The sequence below is a fragment of the Vulpes vulpes genome, chromosome 15 (assembly GCF_048418805.1).
Source record: "Vulpes vulpes isolate BD-2025 chromosome 15, VulVul3, whole genome shotgun sequence".
Taxonomy (NCBI): Eukaryota; Metazoa; Chordata; class Mammalia; order Carnivora; family Canidae; genus Vulpes; species Vulpes vulpes.
This window is the reverse complement of record NC_132794.1, coordinates 294,179-317,349: the sequence shown is the minus strand read 5'-3', so window position 1 is coordinate 317,349 and position 23,171 is coordinate 294,179. Positions and strand designations below refer to the sequence as shown.

At 44.5% G+C, this 23,171-nt stretch overlaps 1 protein-coding gene across 6 annotated transcripts in view; it reads left to right on the top strand.

Moving 5' to 3' along the window:
* DIP2A (disco interacting protein 2 homolog A) overlaps positions 1-23,171 on the top strand; it is a 90,071-nt gene that overhangs the window by 26,043 nt on the left and 40,857 nt on the right. For 4 of the 6 annotated variants that reach the window (XM_072738509.1, XM_072738508.1, XM_072738507.1 and 1 more), the window contains 3 exons: positions 3,161-3,289; positions 14,013-14,132; positions 15,403-15,600. In XM_072738509.1, the coding sequence (XP_072594610.1) occupies positions 3,161-3,289; positions 14,013-14,132; positions 15,403-15,600 (447 nt within the window). Of the gene's footprint in view, positions 1-3,157; positions 3,290-14,012; positions 14,133-15,402; positions 15,601-23,171 lie in introns of all 6 variants that reach the window. The other 2 variants (XM_072738510.1, XM_072738506.1) reach the window with 1 other exon arrangement.

The window sequence follows — 23,171 nt, the reverse complement described above, 5'->3', positions numbered from 1 at the left end:
CGTCCAGTTCTCTAAATTACATTGATCTTAGAAAGGAAAAGTTGCAAACCTCTTATCATTTGAACGCTTTGCACTCAACAGCAGGAGTAGCATAGCGTGTGTGAGCTGCGACGGGAGCTCCCGTGCACTCTGCACTCGTGCCTGCACAGCAATGCGTTTCTTGGGTGGTGCTGTCAGCGTGGTCCCAGAGCCTCTGAACCCCTCATGGTTCTAGACGTGGAGGGAAGACAAGAGTCAGGTTGTCCGTGACCTGCCTGAGATCACGCAGCTGTCCTAGCAGTGAAGCCAGGGCTGATGCAGTTTTCTTGGTTCCCACTCATTTCTTTGCTATTCTGCTAAAACTGGAATGCGCACCAGCTGCACATCAGTGACAGGCTCCTGTTTTCAGGGAGGGGGGTCCCAGCAGGTCAGACACCCCCAGGCAGGGCGGGCTCGGGCTGAGCTGCTTTCATGTGAACGTTGGTCACTCGGCTGCACCGGGAGTGCATTGGGTGACGTCTCCGCATCCCCTGTGGACACATCACGGATGCGCTTCGCTGTTTATGTGTTGAGTCAGTACAGGAACCCTGCACGCTTCTGTGGAGCTTGAGTCATCTACCATGATGTAGCCTCGCTGCCTCCAGCACGCAGAGAAGCTGTCGGTCTAGTCCTCCGGGTAGCAGGAGAGGCTGGGGCTTGAGCAGAGCCCACGGACACTGTTCTGGCCGTCCTCCTGGGTGTCCTGGGGCAGCTCGCGGTCTCTGCCCACCGTCCTCAAGGACGGCTTCCAGGGAGAGCCTGAAAAACAGCTTTCACACGATTACACTTTTTTCCTCGTTTGTCACAGTGATTTGACTTATCGGAAATACACAGATGTCTCCAAAGTGAGAAAACAGTTGTTTCCGAATGTGCTGTTATCTTATTTCTGCTTCCTGAGACTCTGTTCTCGGTGAGATGGGGTAGGAACGAGACTGTGTTAGCCGCCCGCGGGCTCTTGCAGTCCCTGCTTCCCGTGGCTTAGAGAGGAAAGCGTATCCAGCGTGAGCGACTGGCCACAGCTTATAACTTAGCCTGACAGCGCTGGACTTCCCGGTGGCTGTGGGCCTTTTAACGACGCACGCAGCTGTGAGGTGTGTGTCGCCCTGGCCGTGGAGGGTGACGAGGGACACTCGTTACCACGGTGCACGGAGGACCCCCAACTCTAGCAGGTGTGGCCACACCCCTCTTCTCCCATCCCACTCGCTTGGCCTCCATATACATTGTGTGATCAAGTCTGGTAAATTCTAATAATCTTAACTGGATTGTGGGTTCCATATGCTAAATGTTCTCTGGGTATAGATGACTTGAGTTCTGAATCTGAAAATACTCACCTTCCTGCTCCGTGTTATAGAAAAATCACCTTTTTAGTTTTTATCACTGGAGAATTCTTCAGTTTGGACTGAGGAAAGAAATCTAGAAAGGAGAAAATTATACTAGGTAAAAAAACCTTGAGGTTCAATATATTAGGTAAAGGTAATTAAAAAAAATATTTTGTTTTCGATTTTGGATTAAAGAAATCAAATCCATAAAACACTGGGACACAGATGTAAATACCTGTATTTAAAAGTAGTATTTCCAGGGTAGCCCGGGTGGCTGAGCCATTTACTGCCGCCTTTGACCCAGGGCGTGATCCTGGAGACCCGGGATCGAGTCCCGCGTCGGGTTCCCTGCGTGGAGCCTGCTTCTCCCTCTGCCTGTGTCTCTGCCTCTCTCTCTCTCTCTCTGTTTCTCATGAATAAATAAAATCTTTAAGAAATAAATAAATAGATAAATAAAAGTATTATTTCCAGTTAAAGCAGTTCATTTTTATTTTAAATATTATTTTTATTGTTTTTTGAAGATTTTATTTATTTATTCATGAGAGACACACAGAGAGAGGCAGAGGGAGAAGCAGGCTCCCCGCAGGGAGCCCGACGTGGGACTCGATCCCAGGACCCTGGGGTCATGCCCTGAGCCGGAGGCAGACGCTCAACCACTGAGCCCCCCAGGTGTCCCTATTTATTTTTATATGGTGTTTTTAAAACTACTTTGTAGTTAAGATTACCATTTATGCATTTTTCATGAGTACTGTTAAAATCACTTCCTCTTTTTGCTAGACTTGGAAGGTTGGGGAAATTTCTTTGTAAACTAAAAGAACCTCATGATAGGCATACTTTAAAATGCTAATTTCATCAATATCATGCTTTCTCAAGGGTTATGAAAACTCTGTCATTAAGTTAGATTTTTCCAGATGGTGTTTTCTGCTCTGTAAATAGTTGAGTTTGGGTTTTGCTTCCATATAATTTCATCTATCTACATATTTAAAAAATTTTTTTAGCTTGCACTTTGCCTGGGTTATGATCTAGTAGGTAAAGGATTGGAATTTAAAATCAGAAGCAGCAGAATGGCATCTGGGGTGGCGGGAGCAGGGTCAGGACCAGGGGACTGCAGGTCTGTCCCGATGGCCCTGGTACAGATGCTCACACCCACACCTCTGCAGCTCCGAGGCGGCTGGCGTTCCAGATAGTTAACATGTGCCGTAGGATAAAGGTTAAACCCCAAAATGTGCGTTCAGACGGCGGAAGGAGTGGCTTTCAACATTTTCTGCATCTAACGCCGTTGGTCTTTAACTGTGATGTTAATAATATCCTGTGTCGTTAGGACTTGACAGAGATCCCCCAATAGTGACATGTGTTGACCTGGCAGTGGGGATAATTTTTATCTGCCTAGGCTTATTCTTGTGTATTTGTGACATCCAACATACTTTTTTGGGGAGAGGGGGATAGTTTACAGAAGCTTGCCTTTTTTTTCATAATACAATGAAAATGGTTCAGTGAACAATTGATTTAAAACGTGTCTGTGCTTCATTGAGATTTCTAACTGCAGCTCACTCGTGCCTGCCAACACACTGTTGTTGGAGGTTCTGGCCGAGATCCCTTTGAGAACCAAAGAGCCCACTTGCACACGGGTGTCCACAGACCGTGCCTGGGAGTTCAGAGTTCACAGGGTCTCAGTCAACCAGAAAAAGAGAATTAATTGGAGTACCACGTCCCTTGCTTAGAGCTCAGCGAGTGAGGCGTTAGTTGAATGGGGTTTATAGAGCGACTTAATCCTCTTCTGAATCAACAGCCACTCTCATTTGGGGTTTGTTTTTCCAAAGCAGATCTGCACTCTGCCCCTCCGGATGTCACCACGGGCCTCATGGAGCTCTCCCACTGCGAACGTCCACAGCTGGCTTCTGTGAGGGGTGTCCCTCGGGGCTACAGCGGGAGCGTCCTGGAAACGGCCGGTGGTGAGCATGCCTCTCTTTGTCCTTTAGAAGCAGCAGAGCACAGCCTTTCTCTTCAGTTCTCTTCAATTGACCATGAGCATCGCTTAGGTGCATTTGCTTTAGCAGACCTGCGCCAGCCATGAGTTATCACGGTGCACGTGGGCTGAAGCCAGCGTGTGGGCTGGGCGTTATTACAGAGAGTGCCGAGGGGAGGAAGAGTCAAAAATCTCTGGAAGGGTCAGAGGGGGAACAAGGAGAGTAGGGAAGAGAAAGCCTCGACATTTAAATTGGATGCAAAAGCAGTTTGTAGCTATAGAATAGCAGGAAAAGAAGCCGTGGCAGTCTTTGCTGCAGACTGTGCATGGCCTCAGTGGGAGAGAGCCCTGCCCGTGACACCCGTCCCCACGCTGTCCACGCCCACAGCCCGAGCAGCGGGCACTGCAGTGAGCGTGGTTTCTCACCTGCAGGCTGGGAAGGCCAGCGTGACCTTCACAGTGTCCTCATTTAGACCATTTCCCTTTGAATCAGTTTCCAGCATCTTTGATCAAAATCATGTGAAGTTTTCTTTGCAGTGTTCCAGGTCTGAATTGGAGGAAAATCCAGAGGATCTTAGATATGAGGTTTTTCATGTATTCTGATATTCCTAAGTAGTGGATCAAATTTTGTCCAGGTCCTTTAGCTCCTTGTCCAGACACAGCAGGAAAATACTGAGTCAACAAGAAGCAGGTTTTCCACTGGTTAGGTTTTTTTAAAAATTGATTATATATAAAAAAAAAAAAAAACACCTTAAGAGCTCAGTTGAGGTATAACTGACATGTAATCAACTGCACATATTTAAAGTGTACAGTTTTACATGTTTTAAGACGTGTACACCTGTGAAACCATCCCTGTGATGAAGATAGTGAACACATCCGTCTTTCCCCTCTGCCCCTCCCCTTGCACTCCCTCCCTCAAATGAATGAATGAATGAATGAATACATACATACATACATACATACATACATAAATGGTTAGGTGTCCAGTTCTTGTTTCAGCTCAGGTCATGGTCTCGGGGTTGTGGGATGGAGTCCCGCCTCAGGGCTGTACTCCGCAGGGAGTCTGCTTGAGATTCTCTCTCTCCCTCTGCCCACCCCCCCCACCCTGCCCCCATCACCCCCATCCCTGTCTCACAAATAAATAAATCTTTCAAAGAAAGATAGTGAACACATCCAGCATTCCTAAAAGTTCCCTTGTGCACCTTGGTAATACCTCCCCTCTGCCCTTTCTGACTTCCCCCAGGCTTCCTGCAGCCCTCATTTACTTCCTGACACTATGAATTAGTTTGTATTTTCTGGAATTCTGTATAAATAGAATCATGCAAGGGGAATCCCTGGGTGGCTCAGCAGTTTAGCGCCTGCCTTTGGCCCAGGGCGTGATCCTGGAGACCCAGGATCAAGTCCTGCATCAGGCTCCCTATATGGAGCCCACGTCTCCCTCTGCCTGTGCCTCTCCCTTTCTCTCTCCCTCTCTCTCTCTCTTTCTCTCCCTCCCTCTACCTCTCCCTCTCTCTACCTCTCCCTCTCTCTCTCTGTGTCTCTCATGAATAAATAAGTAAAATCTAAAAAAAAAGAATCATGCAGTATCTACTCTTAGATTGTCTGGCCTCGGCCCCTCTACATATGTACTTTGAGATTCACTCGTGGTCTTGGATGTAGTTTGTTTCTTTTGCCGGTAAGTTGTACCTTGTTTTATGGATGTGGGTGTGCTGTGCTGTAGTTCTCACCTGTTGAGGGGTACCTGGGTTGCCTCCAGGTTTGGGAGGCAAATACAAACTAAAGCTGCCGTGAATACTCCTACGAGGTTTGGTGTAGAGGTATACTTTCATTTCTTTTGGGTCAATAGCTAGGAATAGAATGGCTGGATCACATAGTAGGTTTATGCTTAACTTTCTAAGAAATTACCAAACCGATTTCCAAAGTGGTTGTCCTATTTCACATTCCCAGGCTGGAGATGAGTGCTCATGTCCCCCCACACCCTTGCCTGCGGTTGGTGTGATCAGGCTTGTTAACGTCAACGTGGAGCTGGGTGTGTGGAGGTATCTCACTGAGGTGTTAATTAGCATCTCCCTAAAGACTCAGGATGGGGAGCACCTTTTTATATACTTATTTGCCATTTGTATGTCTTTTTAAGTCTGTTCAGATCTTTTGCTTTCTTTTTAATATGCTCTTTTCTTATTAAGTTTTGAGAGTTTGTTATATATTCTGGATTCAAGTTCTTTATCAGATGTATAATTTGGATTTTTCTCCCAGCCTGTGGCTTGTGTTTCTCTCATTCTCTTAACAGTGACTTTCAAAGAGCAGAAGTTACTGATTGTGATGAAGTCCAGTTTACTCATGTTTTCCTTTATGGGTCCTACTTCTGTGTCATATCTAAGATATATTTCCCTAATCCACCATGTTTTCTCCTAGGATTTTGTAGTTTTTTTTTTTTTTTTTTAAGATTTTTTTTTTTAAATTTATTTATTTATGATAGTCACACACACAGAGAGAGAGAGAGAGAGAGAGAGAGAGAGAGAGGCAGAGACACAGGCAGAGGGAGAAGCAGGCTCCATGCACCGGGAGCCCGATGTGGGATTCGATCCCGGGTCTCCAGGATCGCGCCCTGGGCCAAAGGCAGGCACTAAACCACTGCGCCACCCAGGGATCCCCTGTAGTTTGTTTTATATGTAGATCCATTTCAAGTTAATTTTAGTGTAAGTACAGCGTATAGATGGGAGTTTGTTTTTTTTTTTGCATGTGGATGTCGAGCTGTTCCAGCATTGTTTGCTACAAGGCCCACTCTTTCCCCCACTGAATTTCTTTGGGATCTTCAATGAAACTTGGTAGACCATGTATGAGAAGGATCTGTTCCTGGCTCTCCGCGCTCCCCCATGGCTGTTTGTCCATCTTTGTGTCAGTACTACAGTGTCATGGTTACTGTGGTTTTATAGCAGATCTTGAAATTGTGTAATTTGTCTTCAAACTCTGCTTTTCATTTTGCAGTTTGCTTTGGCTCTTCCAGTTCCTTTGCATTTTAGTGTATATTTTTATATTTTTATTTTTAAATATTTTTATCTATTTATTTATTCATGAGAGACAGAGAGAGAGAGAGAGAGAGAGAGAGGCAGAGACACAGGCAGAAGGAGAAGCAGGCTCCATGCAGGGAACCTGATGTGGGACTCGATCCCGGGTCTCCAGGATCAGGCCCTGGGCCAGAGGCAGATGCTCAATCACTGAGCCACCCAGGCTGCCCTAATGTATATTTTTAAATCAGTTTGTTTCTATCAAAATTCCTACTGGATTCTTAAAATATTATATATTTCAATTGATAAATACAGGAGATCCCTGGGTGGCTCAGCAGTTTAGTGCCTGCCTTTGGCCCAGGGTATGATCTTGGAGTCCTGGGATCGAGTCCCACATCGGGCTCCTTGCATGGAGCCTCCATGCTTCTCCCTCTGCCTGTGTCTCTGCCTTTTTCCTCTCTCTTGTCTCTCATGAATAAATAAATAAAGTCTTTTAAAAAATTGAAAAATACAGTATATCCCTCCATGTATTTGGCTCTTACAAAAAATTTTTAGCATTGTTTTGTTAAAATTATTCCATAATAGGTTATGTTTTTGATGTTATTCAATTACAATGTTATTATAAATATTAGAATTTTAAATTTCTTCCAGTTGCTTATTACTGGTCTGCAGAAATGCAATTGGTTTTTGTTTGTTGGCCTTTTATAAGTTTATTAACTTCTTTGGTAGATTCCTTAAGATTCTATATGTTTGGCCATATTGTCTAATATGGTTTTAATTTTCTTTCCAAATTGTCTTTAGGGACATTTATTTTTCTGGCCTTACTGCAATGTGTAGGACTTCCACTTGTGTCATTGAGAAGTGTTGAAAGTTGTTTCCAGCTGTAGGAGGAAAGCATCCACTTTTTCGTGTTTGAATTGTGATCTTAGCTGTGGGTTTTTCAAAGATGCTCATCATTAGGATATTATTTTCCTAATTTCCTGAAAATTTTTATCTTGGTTTTTGTTAAATGATTTTTTTTTTTTAAGAGACAGAGAGTGAGCATGCAAGGGTTGGAGAGGGGCAGAAGGAGCAAGAGAATCTTAGGCAGGCTCCAACATCTACCAGGGTACTCCATCTCACAACTGTGAGGTCATGATCTGAGTTGAAATCAAGAGTCAGGCACTTCACCAACCGAGCCACCCAGGCACCCCTGTTAAATGAATTTTTTTATCTAGTAAAGTCACATAGGGTTTTTCTTTTGTAGTTTGTTAATGTAGTAAATTTCATTGATTGATATTTGAGTGTTAAACCAAAGTTACATTCTCAGGATAAACCCAACTTGGTTATCATGTGTAATTATTACACATAATTTTTTCTGTATTATGGATTTCATTTGCTAATACTTTCTGTTAAGGATTTTGTGCCTATGTTTAAGATACATAGTGGTCTGTAAGATTTTTTTTCTTGTAATATCTTTGGTCTTGGTATCACAATAACACTCATCTCAAAACGAATTGAGAAATATTCCTTCCTCTTCTACTTTCTAATCAGAGAAAATAAATTTTGTGTTCTTGAGTCAGTTTTGTGTATTGGAGGAATTTGTTCATCTGTGCTCTCCAATTCAGGCAGAGGTTCATGATATTCCTTGATTTTCCTCTGATGTATTTGAATCAGTGGTGCTGTCCCCTCTTATATTTCTGGTATTTGTAATTAGTGTCCTCTCTCTTTTTATCTTGATCATCCTAGCTAGAAAGTTAATTGAATTTTATTTATCTTGGGCTAATAAATAGTGGTTTAGTGGTTGAGCGTCTGCCTTTGGCTCGGGGCATGATTCCAGGGTCCTGGGATCAAGTCCCTCATCAAGCTCCCTACATGGAGCCTGCTTCTCCCTTTGCCTGTGTCTCTGCCCCTCTTTCTGTGTCTCTCATGAATAAATAAAATCTTTTTAAAAAATTAAAGAATTTTATTTATCTCTGAAAGAACCAGTTTTGGTTTCTTTTTTTCTATTGTGTTTATCTCTGATCTTCTATTTATTCCTATCTTTTTTTCTACTTATTTTGGATTTACTTTGTTTTTCCTTTTCTAATTTTTTGAGGTGGAATCTTAGATCATTGAATTTATTCTTTATTTATTCCTTAGTTCTTTATTCCTTCTTTCCTGATGAAAGTATTTAGGGGTGCCTGGGTGGCTCAGTTGCTTAAGCATATGACTCGACTTCAGCTCAAGTCATGATTTGAGGATCATGGGATTGAGCCCTGCATCGAGTTCCATGCTAGATGTGGAACCTTCTTAAGATTCTCTCTCTCCCCCTATCTCTTTCCCCCTCTCCCTCCCTCTTAAAAAGAAAAGTTGTTTAAAGCTATAAATACCCTTCTGAGAGCTGTTTTAACATCCCACATGTTTTGATATGTTCTTTTCCTTTTTAATATTCAATTCTAGATATTTCCTCTCATGCTTTCCATTTTGACCCATGATCTATTTAGAAATGTGTTGTTTAATTTCAATAAATTTCCAAATAGTTCAGGTGTATTTCTTTTAGTATATTATATAATTCAGCTCCTTCTAAATATATTCAAACTTTTTAATGACCAAGCACATGATCTGTTTGGGGCATATAATGCTGTTGGGTAGTTTTCTGTGTAATGAAAGTTATATTCAGTTGGTTGATACTTTAGTTTGAGTCTTCTCTCTCCTTACTGATTATCTACGTACTTTTTCTATAACTTGCTGAGAGGGGTATTGAATTGCTAACTATAATTTTGGATTTTTCTTTTTGTTTAGATCTGTCAGTTTTTGTTTTGTGTATTTTGAAGTTCTATTATTAGGTGCATACATATTTAAAATTGTTCTGACTTGATGAATTGGCCACTTTATCATCATAAAATTATCTTTTGTGATGTTTCTTATCCTGAAGTCTTCTTTATCTGGTATTATTATGGCTGCCTTCAGCCATTTGATGAGTATAGTTACATGGCAAATTTTTTTATCCGTTTACTTTTACCCTGCCTAGGTATTTAAAATTAAAATGAGTTTCTTTTAATTAGATTTTATTCATTCTTGCGTGTTTCTTTAAGCAGACAATCGTTTACTTAGTTGGAGTGTTTTGACCATTTATAGTCAGTTTTTTTTTTTTAAGTATGCTCCAATGTGAGCCTGAATTCACGACTCTGAGATCAAGACTTGAGGTGAGATTGTGAGTTGGATGCCTAACCAGCTAAGCCACCCAGGTGCCCTATAGTCCATTTTAAAGTTATTTATTTATTTATTTATTTATTTATTTATTTATTTATTTATTTATGGGGTCGGGTGCTCAGAGGCAGAGGGAGAAAAAAATCTCAAGCAGACTCCATACTGAGTGCAGAACCAGATCCCACAACTCCAAGATTACCACCCCAGCTGAAACCAAGACTCAGATGTTCAACTGACTGAGCTACCCAGGCACCCCCTGCCATGGTCCATTTTATTTTATTTTTTTTTATTTTATTTTTTTTTAACAAAGGCATCCTCTACATCACTAAACATTTTACAGGGCTTAGGACATCAGGTTAGCAACCTACACTTTTTTTTTTTTTTTTTTTAAATTTTTATTTATTTATGATAGTCACAGAGAGAGAGAGAGAGAGAGGCAGAGACACAGGCAGAGGGAGAAGCAGGCTCCATGCACTGGGAGCCCGACGTGGGATTCGATCCCGGGTCTCCAGGATCGCGCCCTGGGCCAAAGGCAGGCGCCAAACCGCTGCGCCACCCAGGGATCCCCCATGGTCCATTTTAATTAGTGATTTGCTTGGGTTTAAATCTATGATTCTGCACTATTTTCTCTCTTTTACCCATCTGCTAATTTTAGTCCTTTGTCTGCTTCCTCTTCTATTCTATATATACTTATTTTTTTTTTTAGTGGTTACTATACAATTTACTATATGCATCTTTACCTCATCACTGTATTCCTTTACATGATACTATATATACCATCTCTATGTGGCAAAGATGGTTTTTTAAATAAATGTTATTGGGACCATTGGAAAACTTGTTGGGAAAAGTTAAACTTAGATCCTTTTCCCATACCATTGAAAAGGCAAAACTCCAAAAGAATCAGACATCTGAATATAAGAAATGAATTGGTGAATTTTCTTTAACTTAGTTATAAGTAAAGCCTTTCTAAATTTAACTGAAAATCTACGTGCAATAAAAGTAATGTGAATTTGACTACATAAAACTAAAAAAATTCTTTAGATGGCAAAATAGAGTCACAAGAATTGACAAACTAGGAGAAACTATTCACAGCATTTGTGATAAAACTCTGATACTTCTAAAATGAAAGACTTTTTAAAAGATTTTATTTATTTATTTGAGAGAGAGTGAGAGAGAGAACACGAGCAGGGGGGAGAGGGAGAAGCAGACTCCCTGCTGAGCAGGGAGCCTGACGTAGGACTTGATCCCAGGACCCTGAGATCATTACCTGAGCTAAAGGCAGACACTTAACTGACTGAGCTACCCAGCTGCCTCTGAGTAGACTTTTAAGAATAGGAAAAGACCCAGAATCATATGGAGTGCCAATCAACAAATTATGGTGTATGGACTGGCATCTTGCTTTTGTAAATAATGTCTTATTGGGACAAGCCTTACCCATCCTTCCCATGTCATCTTTGCTGCTTTTGCCCCAGAATCACAGAGCAGAGTAGTTACAACCAAGACTGTGCTCTCTGCCCAGAGCATTTCCTATCTTGCCCTTTAAGAAAAGTTTGCCAGCTCTTAGTGTAGGAAAAGGGGCAAAAAATAGGAACATCTGGTTTATAAAAGTGTATAAAAGTAGCTCTTGAGCATCATGTTCAGCCTTTTTCATAATTAGAGAAATAACACACTGTTGCTGGGAATGCAAAATAGTTAAACCTCTTTGGAAGAGAAATTGGTAAAATATATAGAGGTACTTCTCTTTGGACCCAGCTGTGCCAAGGTAGGAATTTACTCTGAACATACATTTCCAAAACAAAGGAAATCCATATGCACGAGGTAGTTCTTTGCAGCACTATGTATAATTGCAAAATATTAGAGACTCCCTAGCTCTCCAAACTTTACAAATTGGTTGACTAAACCTAGTATTTTTGCATTATGGTTTATAATGCAGCTGTCAAAAATAATGAGAAAGCTCTTTATGACTTGGAGTAAGGTGTTTTTCCAGGATGTTAAGTGGAAAAGCAAAAAAAAAAAAAAAAAAAAAAGCAAAGTGAAAGAGCAGTTCTAGAATGCCACCTTTTGTGTGAGAGAAAAGGGGACGTGACGAAGCATTTCTGTGCACAGAAGGCCCTGGGAGGGGACCAGAAAGCAGTGAGACCAGAAGGCACCTCTCCAGAGGTGGTGGAAGGAGATGAAGAGGGCGTGCTGTTTCTTTGAGCTTGTCTTTATATAGCTTTGACTTTTAGAAGCTTGTTAACGTAATAACAAAATTCAGAGCATAAACTTGAAGGATGGGAAACTGAAAGCAAATGGAAGTGAGTATGGTTGTTGTGTTTGTGGAGCACTGTAGCCACGTTTAGGGGCGATGGGGAGAGGGGTAGGGTAGGTAGGTGACGAACACAGTCCTGGGGGGGACACCACAGTCTTCGACGAGGTGGAGTGTGAACAGTGAAGAAGCTTGAGCTCAATAGGGGTAAAGCCACTTGGAAATTCTTTTATATACACGATAGTGCTGAGTAGAGGCGTTGATGTTGTTGGGAGTCAGTGCAAATGGAGTGGGAAGGGGAGGAGGAAACCTGGGGGAGGACTGGGATGGGAAGCACGGTGTGGACTCCTGGCTCCTCGGATCCCGCTGTGCACTGTGCGCGGCCTGTAGGTGTGTGTGTCCGCGGCCCCTGCCCGTTACACACCTAGTCTGTGTTTTTAGCTCCGATGCCAACAGTAGCAAAGACACTGCAGGCTCACTGGGCACACCTGGTGGCCAGAGCTTGGTCTCCGACATGCCCCCGCCCCCCAGGAGGCCCCGGGCTCCTTAGAGAAAGAGCCCATGCCGGGCTGGGGCGGGACAGCCTGACGGGCCCGAAACGTCCTAGGACAGAGTGGACGGCGGTGTAGGCAAACGATGGGGGCGTGTCACAGATCAGCTTGCGTGGGATCCCACTGGCTAAATATGGGACAATTTGTCAAAATAGTTAAGACCCCAGAGGCACGGGGGCTCTGCGGGTGAGGCGCCTGCCTTCGGCTTGGGCTGGGCCATGCTCTCGAGGTCCTGGGAGCGAGCCCGTGTGCGCCATCGGCCTCTCCCTGTGCCTCTGCCCCGCCCCCTGCTCCTGCTCTGTCTCAAATAGAAATAAATAAAATCTTTAAAAAAATAGTTAAGAACCATCAGAAAAAAAAAGAAGAAAAAAAAAAAAGAAAAGAAAAAAGAAAAAAAAACCATCAGAAAAGAACCTTTTCTAAAAAGATTTATTTATTTATTTGAGACAGAGACCGAGAGTGGGGGAGGGGCCGAGGGAGAGGAAGTCTCAAGCCGGGTCCCCACTGAGAGCGGGGCGCCGCCGTCTTGGTCCCACCCCGAGTCCCCACCTGGCCCCAGTGCTCCGCAGGACTGAGCAGCCCTGAGCCATCCCTGAGGATCAGTAGACGGACAGACGGACGGACAGCAGAATGCTGGGGCTCGACGACCACACGGCTTCTGACACGAATGACCCCGTGGTGTTAAAGGCAGGGCGAGGCTTCTGTGAGGATCGGGGTGCCCGGTGGCCCGAGGTGGCTCCTCCCGCGCCCGTGCGGTGTGGGGTCAGGCGGCGCCGTGGGTGAGGAACGGCCGGAGAGCGCCCGAGCGGAGTCCTGGGAAAACCTCAGGCAAACGAAGAGGAGTGTCCTGCTTCATTAGAAAAAAAACCAACTACTCCTTCAGAATGTCCACGTCATAAAGGACGAAGAAGTGTGTCAGGCCCGAGGCTGGCCAGTGCTTGCCTGGGGCGGGTGCCACAGGCCGTGGGCGCCCCTGCGCAGCGGCCCTGCTCCCGGCCCCGCTCCCTCCCACCCGGCCTCTTCCTGCTGCTTCCCCTGGGGACGGCGAGCGGAGGGCGGACGCCGTCTGTCCGTCTGTCTGCTGCCTGACATCTCCCACGGCGTTGCGTCTTCATCGTTAGGACGCCAAAGAGCATTTAGTTTATGTGGCTTGAATATCTGAGTATTTACCACGTTAGAAGGTAAAACTAAAGATTTTAAAAATATTTATTAATCCATTTAAAAATAGCAACAAGAAACGCATCACATCTTCACCAAAATAGCACATATTTAGGAAAGAATTGCTAAAACAAAGATTTGTCTTGTTTTCCACCGTTGCCCTTCTGCGGCGGGGCTGGCGTCATGGAAGCCCTGTGCCTCGTCCCTGCCCCTCCTGTTGGGGCTCACGTTGTGGGGGAGGCTCACGTGCCCTGGGAGGAGGGCGGGAAGGCCAGTGATGCCGCCAGGTGGCCATGATCACCCAGAAGGGGCCCTGGACCACCCTGAAAATCACTAGTTTAAAAAAAACAAAATTCAAACAAAAACCAAAAAACAACAACATTCTAGTTCCCAGAAGGCCTTCGGTGAATATGTGTTGAATGAATTAGTGATTCCAAAACAGCTGCCTGACAGGGCGAGTGCTTGCTCGGGTGTAGGAGTTCCGGCACGTTCGTGCGGCTGGTCCAGGACCCCATTTGCGTCCTGTCTCCGGAGGGTCAGCGGGCTCTGGCCTCAGCGCTCCTCTTCCCGTGGCAGGTGTCCCTGTGAACAGCAGAGTGTCCTCCAAAATCCAGCAGCTTCTCAACACCCTGAAGAGGCCCAAGCGCCCTCCGCTGAAGGAGTTCTTTGTGGATGATTTTGAGGAGCTGTTGGAAGGTGAGAGATCTCGGGCGGGCTCTCGTGTCTGTGTAGACGAGGTGGCTGTCGCGTCCAGGGTTGGGGGCAAATGTGTGTCGTGTGTGGTCACCCCGGGACATTACAGCACAACGAAGTGACCCCCCCCGTCTGTTTCTGGCCCCCAGGGTCGCGGCGTGTCCCGCGTGACTGCTGGCCTCACTGTGAACGGGGCGGAAGCACGATGCTCGATGCCGTAGTTCAGGGACTTCACACTCCCTGTGCCTCTGGTCCAGGCCTTAGTTAGTGCTTTACGAGAATACTCCTAAGGTTTCGATTTACATACATTATTTCAGCTTTTTTTTTTTTTAAAGTCCCAATGTGGAGCTTGAACTCACGACCCTGAGATTGAGAGTCAAATGCTCCACCAACTGAGCCAGCCAGGTGCCCCCATCATTTCAATTTTTATTTAAGCTTTAAATCTGAAATACAGTCTTACATGGTGTTAACGTATATTTTTAGCATAGTTTTGGCCCTCGTTCATGAACTCAGTCTCTCACTTATGAATGAGATATACACTTTTAGGGAAAAAGAATGTAGGTTTATTTTTAAAAGAAAATTACCAGGAGGTAGAAGGAAGCATGAACCTGTGGAAGAGGCACAGAAATAGAGCCCAGCGCAAGGCTGGAGCACGCCATGTCCGCCCACCGCCCCTGCGTCTCTGGGGCAGTCTAGCTGCCCCCACCGCCACCCCCGCCTCGCTGGTGGTTAGCTGCAACCTGGAGGGCCTTGTCGTCCCCTTGGTCATCGGGCAATGCCCTTCACGTTGAGGGCTCAGCGGTGTGAATGCTCCCCGGGGAGGCTTTCTTACACTCGGGCCGATGCTGTTACACAGCCATTGGAAATATAATGGATTTTACTTTATTTTCTTCTTTCACCACGGTGAGCGTTGTTTTGTGTGCCCAACCAGAAATGGTGCTCCTCCTCACTTCCACCTTTCATCAGCGGGACTCGTCTGCTCCTTAGCTGTCAGCACTGGCCGTAACCCCAGAATGCTCCAGAACGCTGGAGCAGCACTGCTGCCCTTCTGGGGACTGTCCCGTGTGGGTACGGTCACCGTGTCTGTTATCATCCGTGATGGATCCCCACCTGTCCTTTGGTCAGTTGGTCCGTGACTGTGACAATGATAAGGGAATCTAAACAAGTTATTGTGACCTTTTTACAGTTGGCAATTTTTAAGAGAACACTTAAAAACAGAATGTATGCATGGTACTATGAAATGCTGATTTTTAAATTTCAATTTTGCTTGTAGTGCAGCAGCCAGATCCAAATCAGCCAAAGCCGGAGGGAAGCCAGATGGTGGTGCTGAAAGGGGAGCCTCTGGCCGTGGGGATTCCCTGGCCACCGTCCCTGCTGGCCGCCTTGCAGCGGTGGGGTACGACGCAGCCCAAAGCCCCCTGTCTGACCGCCTTAGACACAGCTGGGAAGGCCGTCTACACCCTCACCTATGGCAAGTGTCACCAGAAGGCATTTGGGCTCTGGTCTAGCTGTAACATGTTACCTGTCATGTCATACAACACGGCCGTACAGCTTCATGAGCATGATGGAGCGGATCCTGAGAAGCCAACACAACTGCCCACAAACCAGAACATTGCCTCAGTCCATGTGCCCCCCACCCCCACCCGCTGCCCCTTCCTCCAGCAGAGGGGACTACTCACCCACTGCTGGTGACCAGCCCCTGCCCTGAGGTCAAGGGTCACAGCTACATATGCATCTCTGAGCACAGGAGTTTAGTTTTGTCTAATTTTGAACTTTGTATAGATGGAATCCTACAGTATGTGTTTTTGTATTCAGCATCTTTGGTTCCACATTATATTTTTATTTAACACAAGTCATAAGCATCTGGCTTGATGCATTTTCACGGAGTGACTATACTCCTGTCGCTGGCACTCAGCTCCCGAGTGTTCCCCAGGCCCTTGGTCCCTACCACCACGCACATCCTCACTGATGGTGGAACTGTCCTGATGCCTGTGAACACTTCTGGGTTTCACTGTCGCTAAGTTTTATGTGAGTGGGATCGTGTGAAAGCCGTTCTGTGTCTGCATGCTTGTGCACCATTGTTTCTGAGGCTCAGACATGATGCCGTGTGAAGCTCATTGATGGAGGTGACTTTATTGTACGAATATGCTGAAAATTATTTGTGTCCTCGACCATGGGTGGAATTTCCACTGAGGCTATTGTGTATAGTGCTGTTATGAACATTCGTAGGTGAGTCTGCTGCTGAGCGTACGCTGTAGGCATTGGTGCTGGGCGCACGTGGATGTGCACAGGTCGCCGTGCTCGGCTGTAGGACATCCCGACACGGTGCCACAGAGGCTGCCGCCACCTCCACGCCTGCCGGCAGCGTGCACAGGCTTCCAGCTGTGCCACACCCGTGCCAACACTTGATATTGCCTGTTTACTTCCTTTAGGCTTTCCTATTGGCGTGTTGTGGTGTCGAGTTATGGTGCTAATTTACTTGCATGTCTCTCATAGCTAATGATGCTTTTTTGTGTGTTTATTGGCTATTTGAATATCCTCTTTTATGCACTATACAGATCTTTAGCTCATTTTTCTATTTGGTTGCTAATGCTTTCTGACTTCTTTCCATGTTCCAGGAACACATCCTTTGTCAGATATATTTCGCAGGTATCTTCTTCTACCCTGTGCTCTGTCTTTTAACACTTTTATCTGTGGCTTTAGATAAATGAGAAGTCTTCATCTAATTAGTCTGATTTATCTACTTTTTCCCTTTATTTTAGCACTTCTTTGTTCTGTTTGCCAAACCCAAGGTCACAAAGATATTCTCCTACTTTTTCATCTAACTTGTTTTACAAAAAAAAAAAAACTTGTTTTACTTTTAATATTTAGGTATCATAATTCATCTTTAGTTTGTGTGTTGTGACATTGGAATCCTTTTCTTTCCTTACGAATGTCTAACTGGCCTGGTGCCATGGACTGAACAGTCAGAGCTTGCCCCGAGGTCCTGCCAAGCTGCTTTGTCACAGATCAGGTGACGTACGTGCTGTGCCCTCTGCGCCCCCTGAACTGCCGCAGCTTTAGGGGTCCTGCTGTCTGGCATAGACACCCTTCAGCTGTGTGAATGTGCCTCACTCCTCTGGACTATTCTTGACTCTGCATTTCCGAGCCATTTTTAGAATCCGTTTGTCAATTTCCAGAAAGCTTCCTGCCTGACACTGCATTGATTCTGTAGTTCAATTTGAAGAGAATTGATACCATTACAATTACGGAATCTTCCAGTTCGTGACTGTGGAACAGTCATGACTGTGGAAATTTAATATATTTCCCCTTATTTTAAGGACTCCTTTAATTTCTCTCATTAATGTTTTATACTTCTGAGTACAGAACTCTAGAGCATCTTTTGTTAGATTCATTCCTGTTGTAGTGGCATGGTTAAAAACATTTTTCTGCTCATTTGTTGCTTGTATATAGAAGTGCAATTGATTTTTTTAAATGGTGATTTTAAAAAAATATTTATTTATTTGAGAGAGAAAGAATGAGAGCACAAGCAGGGGGAGAGGGAGAGGGGGAAGCAGACGCCCCAATGAGCAGGGAGCCTGACGTAGGACTCAATCTCAGGACCCCGAGTTCGTGACCTGAGCCAAAGGCAGACACTTAACCAACTGAACCACCCAGGTGCCCCCAGATGGTGATTTTGTATCTAATAGTCTCATTAAATTAACTTACTGATTCTTTTTCTATTTATTAATGAGTAGTTTGTCCACATATCTTTTGGATATCCTGTGTTCAAAATCATGTCATCTATGAACAAAGATGGTTATCTTGGCCTTTCCAGTACTTACCCCTTTTATCTTCTCCTTGCCTCACTGCAAGAGCTAGAACCGTCAGTACAGTGTTGGGTAGCGAGCATTCTTGCCTCCTCCTCTGTCTTCAGCGGAAAGCTTTGGGTCATGAAGTACAATGTTTGCTGTAGTTTTGTGGTAGAAAAGTTCCTTGTCAGATTAATGAAGCTCCCTTCTATTCCTAGTTTACTAGAAACTTTTTTTTTTTTTTTTTTTAAATCATGAATGGTTGGGCAGCCCGGGTGGCTCAGCGGTTTAGCGCCGCCTTCAGCCCAGGGCCGGATCCTGGAGACCCGGGATCGAGTCCCATGTCGGGCTCCCTGCATGGAGCCTGCTTCTCCCTCTGCCTGTGTCTATGCCTCTCTCTGTGTCTCTCATGAATAAATAAATAAAATCTTAAAAAAAAATAAATCATGAATGGCATTGAATTTTATCAAACCCTTTTTTTTTTGCTCTGTCAAGATGATCATGTTTCTCTCTCCTCCCCACTTAATTTGATGAATTAAATTGATTAACTCTCAGATGTTAAAGCAGCCCTTGCATTCCTAGAATAAATCCCAGTTAGCCATGATATCTCTTAAACAGATGTCTGAATTTGATTTAGCCAATATGTTGTTTAGGATCTTTGCATCTGTATTCATTAGAGATGGGTCTGTAATTCTTTACAAAAGGAGCTCCCTACCCACTGTGAGGAGTGTGGTTTGCTCACTGCCTCCGCCGGTTGATTTCAGCTGTCGGGTCTCTCTGTCTTCTTCTAGGACTTTGATTACAGTTATACCTCCTTTGAACCTTACATAGCTTTAATGTTCTTTTTTGTATTTTGTATTCTTTTCTGTATATTTGGTTGACCCTTGAACAATGCAGGGGGTTAGGGGCACTGACCCCTGCACGCTTGAAAACCCAAGTGTAAGTTTTAACTCCCCAAAACCTTAACTGTTACTAGTCTGCTGTTGACCAGAAGGCTAACTGAGAACAGTTGGTTGACATTTATTTTATATGTTTTTATTATGTGCTGTATTCATACAATAAAGTAAGGTAGAGAAAAGAGAATGTTATTAAAAAAATCAGAAGGAAGAAAAAAATAACACTTATACTACTGTATTTATAAAAAAAAAAAATCCACAGGTAGGTGGACCTGTGTTGTTCAAGGCTCATCTGTACTTCAGTATGGAGACGTTTAAATTTTCCTTTTTTTTTTTTTTAAGATTTTATTTATTCATGAGAGACACAGAGAGAGGCAGAGACACAGGCAGAGGGAGAAGCAGGATCACGGCCTGAGCCAAAGGCAGATCCTTAACCGCTGAGCCACCCAAGTGTCCCTAAATTTTCCTTTATTCAAATTCTCTAATCCCGTCTTCTGAAATTTTTATTTTATTATGAAATTCCTGATGAGTTCTTAATTTTGATATTGTCCTTTAAGTTTAAAATTTTCACTTCTGTATTCTAAATTCTTTGTCATTCCATGCATTGTCTTCGTCTTTTCCTTTATTTCCTAGCATCCATGTATTCCTTACCACAACTAGAAGTTTCTTTCCACCTGCTCCAGGGTCAGGTCACCTCTGGGCCTGTTGATCTCGTCTGTACTTTCTCTTGGTTTTAGTTTGGATAATTTATCTTTGGGGTGCCTAGGACCTTTCTGATTGAGTGTTGGACATTGTGTATAAAAAATTATGGAGGCTCCAGAGATGTCCCCTTCTATGAGAGAACATCCTCCTTCCCTCCATTTGGCAGGTAGCATGGTGGCCGGTCACTGTAGTCCCGTCAAGGCTGGCGCAGCCCCCTCTGAGCACCTGTCTGTCCTCCTCTGGGGTTCCCCAGCCGTGGCTTCTGTCTCCTGTGCTATGTTAAGGACACCACTTTGCTTCTCAGAGGTTTTCCTCGTGGGCGTTCGGCACCCTGTTGCTCACGGCCCCAGGACTCCGTAGACTTCCTAGAGGGAGGCTGGCTGTGCTGTCATGGCTCCCAGCCTCTTCCAGAAGCTCTGCTGTTTTCTTTGTGCCTCGGTGGTGGTGTTCCATGAAATACTCTGTCTCTCGTGGGTGCCAGGGCCCTAATAACCGCCGGCTGTGCATGGTCAGCTCACCTCCCCAAGGGTTTTCCCTCTGCAGCCTTAACTCCTCTGGTTGTCTTTGTAGATGAGTTCTGTATTTTATCCAGTTTTTAAGTTGTTTTGGGTGGGAGCCTGGTCTGCCACCAGTACTCTGTCGCATTGGGACGCAGAGTCTTTTACCATTACGCTTTTATGATTCGTGTTACTGTGTATAGTTGTAGCTCATTTATATCTAAGAATGTACATGTCGGAATTGACATATTGGTTATAATGTTGGTATCCACTTTTGGCTATTACAGACAGTGCTGCTAGGAACATTCTGGGGTACGCGTTTTTGTGGGGTATGTACTTTGAAGTGGAAGTGTTGGGTCTGGGATTATGCACATCTTCGCATTTATCAGATCATGCCAGACTTCCAGTTTACACTTAACCTGATCAGTGTGTTAGGCCCACCTGTTCCCCATCATTGTCAGGCTTATCATAGCTTCTCTGGTGAGAATATGGCGGTGGTACTTCATTTTGCTGTTAATTTGCATTTTCTTGATGACAGAGTAGATTGAGAGCTTTTCCTGTTTTGTTTTTTTAAAATCATTTGGGTTGATTGAGAGGTTTTCCTGTTTTGTTTTTTTTTAAAATCATTTGGGTTTTCTCTTTTGTTAAGTGCTATTGAATCTTCTGCACATTTTTTTTTATATAAGGTTATTTGGGAATTTTTAGTGTGTTCTGGATGCCAGTCCTTGTCAGTGACATGTGCTATAAGTATATGCCACCGTGTCCCTTCACCTTTTACTCCTGACTGGTACTTTAGTGAGCAGAAGCTCTGCCCAACCTCACCTTTTCTTTTTTTAAGACTTTATTTATTTATTCATGAGAGACACACAGAGAGAGAGAGAGAAAGAGAGAGGCAGAGATACAGGCAGAGGGAGAAGCATGGAGGCTCCATGCAGGGAGCCCGATGTGGGACTCGATCCCGGGACCCCAGGATCACACCCTGGGCCAAAGGCAGGCGCTGAACCACTGAGCCCTCCAGGCATCCTTCAACCTCACCTTTTTGCTCATGGTGAGCTCTTAAGTGGCGGTGCTCCTCCGCCAAGATCATAAAGCCGTTCTGTTATCTTGTAACAGCTCTGCTGTTTGCCGTGCACATCTAGATCCACCCAGTCTGCTGGGAATGAGTTTTGTGTACAGGGTAGAGGATGGGTCCCAGGGTCCGTTTATCAGGCTGGGTAACCATCTTCCCCATTCTCGTTCCCACCGGGCTGCCCCTCCTCTCCAGGGCGCCTGGTCAGAGATGGAATTGTCTGCATGTGGAGGGTCTCTTGGGGTCTTTATTTTATCCACTGTGTTATATACTATCCTTATGCCAGCACCGACTTCCTAAATTACTGTGGCTTTCTGAGAAGTCTTGACATCCACAGAGAAGTCTCCCATCTTGCTTCCTTCTGCAAGAGTGTCTCGGCTCTTCTTGTAGCTCAATGTTTCCGTGTCTGTTTTAGGGTCAGCTTGTCCAGTGCACGGACATTCCTGCTGAGATTCCTGTTATCACTGCTCTCGGCAGTTTGTAAATGAGCACTCCTGCATTGCATGGACCTAATATGTCCCCCTGTCATTCAGATCTTCTGCACTTCAGCTCGATGCTGTTTTATACTTTCTTGTTGGGAGACTGCATATCTTCCATAACACTTACTCTTAGGTATTTGGCATGTTTGTTTTAATCTTAATGTGAGCATTGTCATTAAAAATTTTTTTCTTAACGTTTATTGCTGGTATACAGAAGTCAGATAGTCTTTGTATACTGTTGTTACGTCTGGCAGCCTTGCCGGGTTCAGTTATGAGAACCATGATGTACATAGTCCCATCATCTGCAAGTCATGACAGTTTAGTTTCCAGCTGTGTGCCTCCTCTCTCCACCCCTCCCCTTCCTGCATTGGCTAAGACTTTCCATTAAAAAAGGCAGGCAGATGTTCTTGGCTTGTTTCTACTTCCTCGGGGAAAGCTTTCAATATGTGACCATTAATTATGATATTTTCTATAGGACTTTTAAAGATGGGCTTTATCACTTGAAAGAAATTCCCTTTCATTCTGAATCTAAGAAGGATTTTTAAAAAATCATTTGAAATCCTGATTGATTGTAAATTGTTTTTACCTTTTTTCACCTTTGTTAGTGTGACAAATTATGTTAATTTTCTGTTAAAACTTCTCGCATTCTTCTTTTTTAAAGATTTATTTATTCATTTTAGAGACAGAGAGTATGTGAGAGTGGGGCAAGGGGCAGAGGAAGCAAGGGAGAGAGAGAGTCTCCAGGAGATTCCTCGCTGAGCACAGAGCCAGATGCAGGGCTCTGTCTCATGACCCCCGGATCATGACCTGAGCCAAAACCAAGAGTCGGACACTCAACCAACTGAGCCATGCAGATGCTCCAAAGCTTTTTGCTTTCTTGAGAGAACCTGTTTTGATCATGATGCATTATTCTCCTTATATACAGCTGGATTCAGTTTGAAAAACTGGGTGTATTACAGTTATCAACATCTTGAATTGACCTTTAGGTCAATAGGCAGAGGCAACGGTGTTTTGAGTACTTTTTTTTCTCACCTATTTCTCTGGTCCTGCAATTCACGTATTTCATAATGTTGCACCCAAGTTTAGTTTTATTTATGATGAAGTCTGAGCACTTATTCAGAGGGTGCGGCTGCTCAAACTGCATGTGGTTATTCTCCGGGAATTTGGAAGGGGCTAAGTCATGACTCTCGGGTCACTTGTCTGGTACTGCAAAGGGTGAGTGTTGAGGCTGCTTTGGGTGTTGAGCATGGCCTCAGGTTTCTCTGTCGTCCGTCTTCCTTACCTTCCCGTTGTTTCATCTTCCATCTTCCTCAGTGGAGCTCTGCTTTGTTGAGCATTCACTGCTGGGCTGTCCTCCGTGAGGCTGCGTGCCGGGGGGGAAGTATGCCCAGTGGAACCTGCTAGGGCTCGTGGCTGGGTCCTGGAGGGCCAGATGCACCAGGCCAGCAGCCAGCGGCTCTGGGCAGCCTACTGGCCCCTCCTGGATGGTCTTCCCTTGAGTCAAGACTGGAGATGGGGATACGACCCACCCTGTGAATTATAAAGGTTAAATGAAGCCACTCCTATAAGGGATGTAGTTGAGAGATATTGAATGACATGAAAATACAT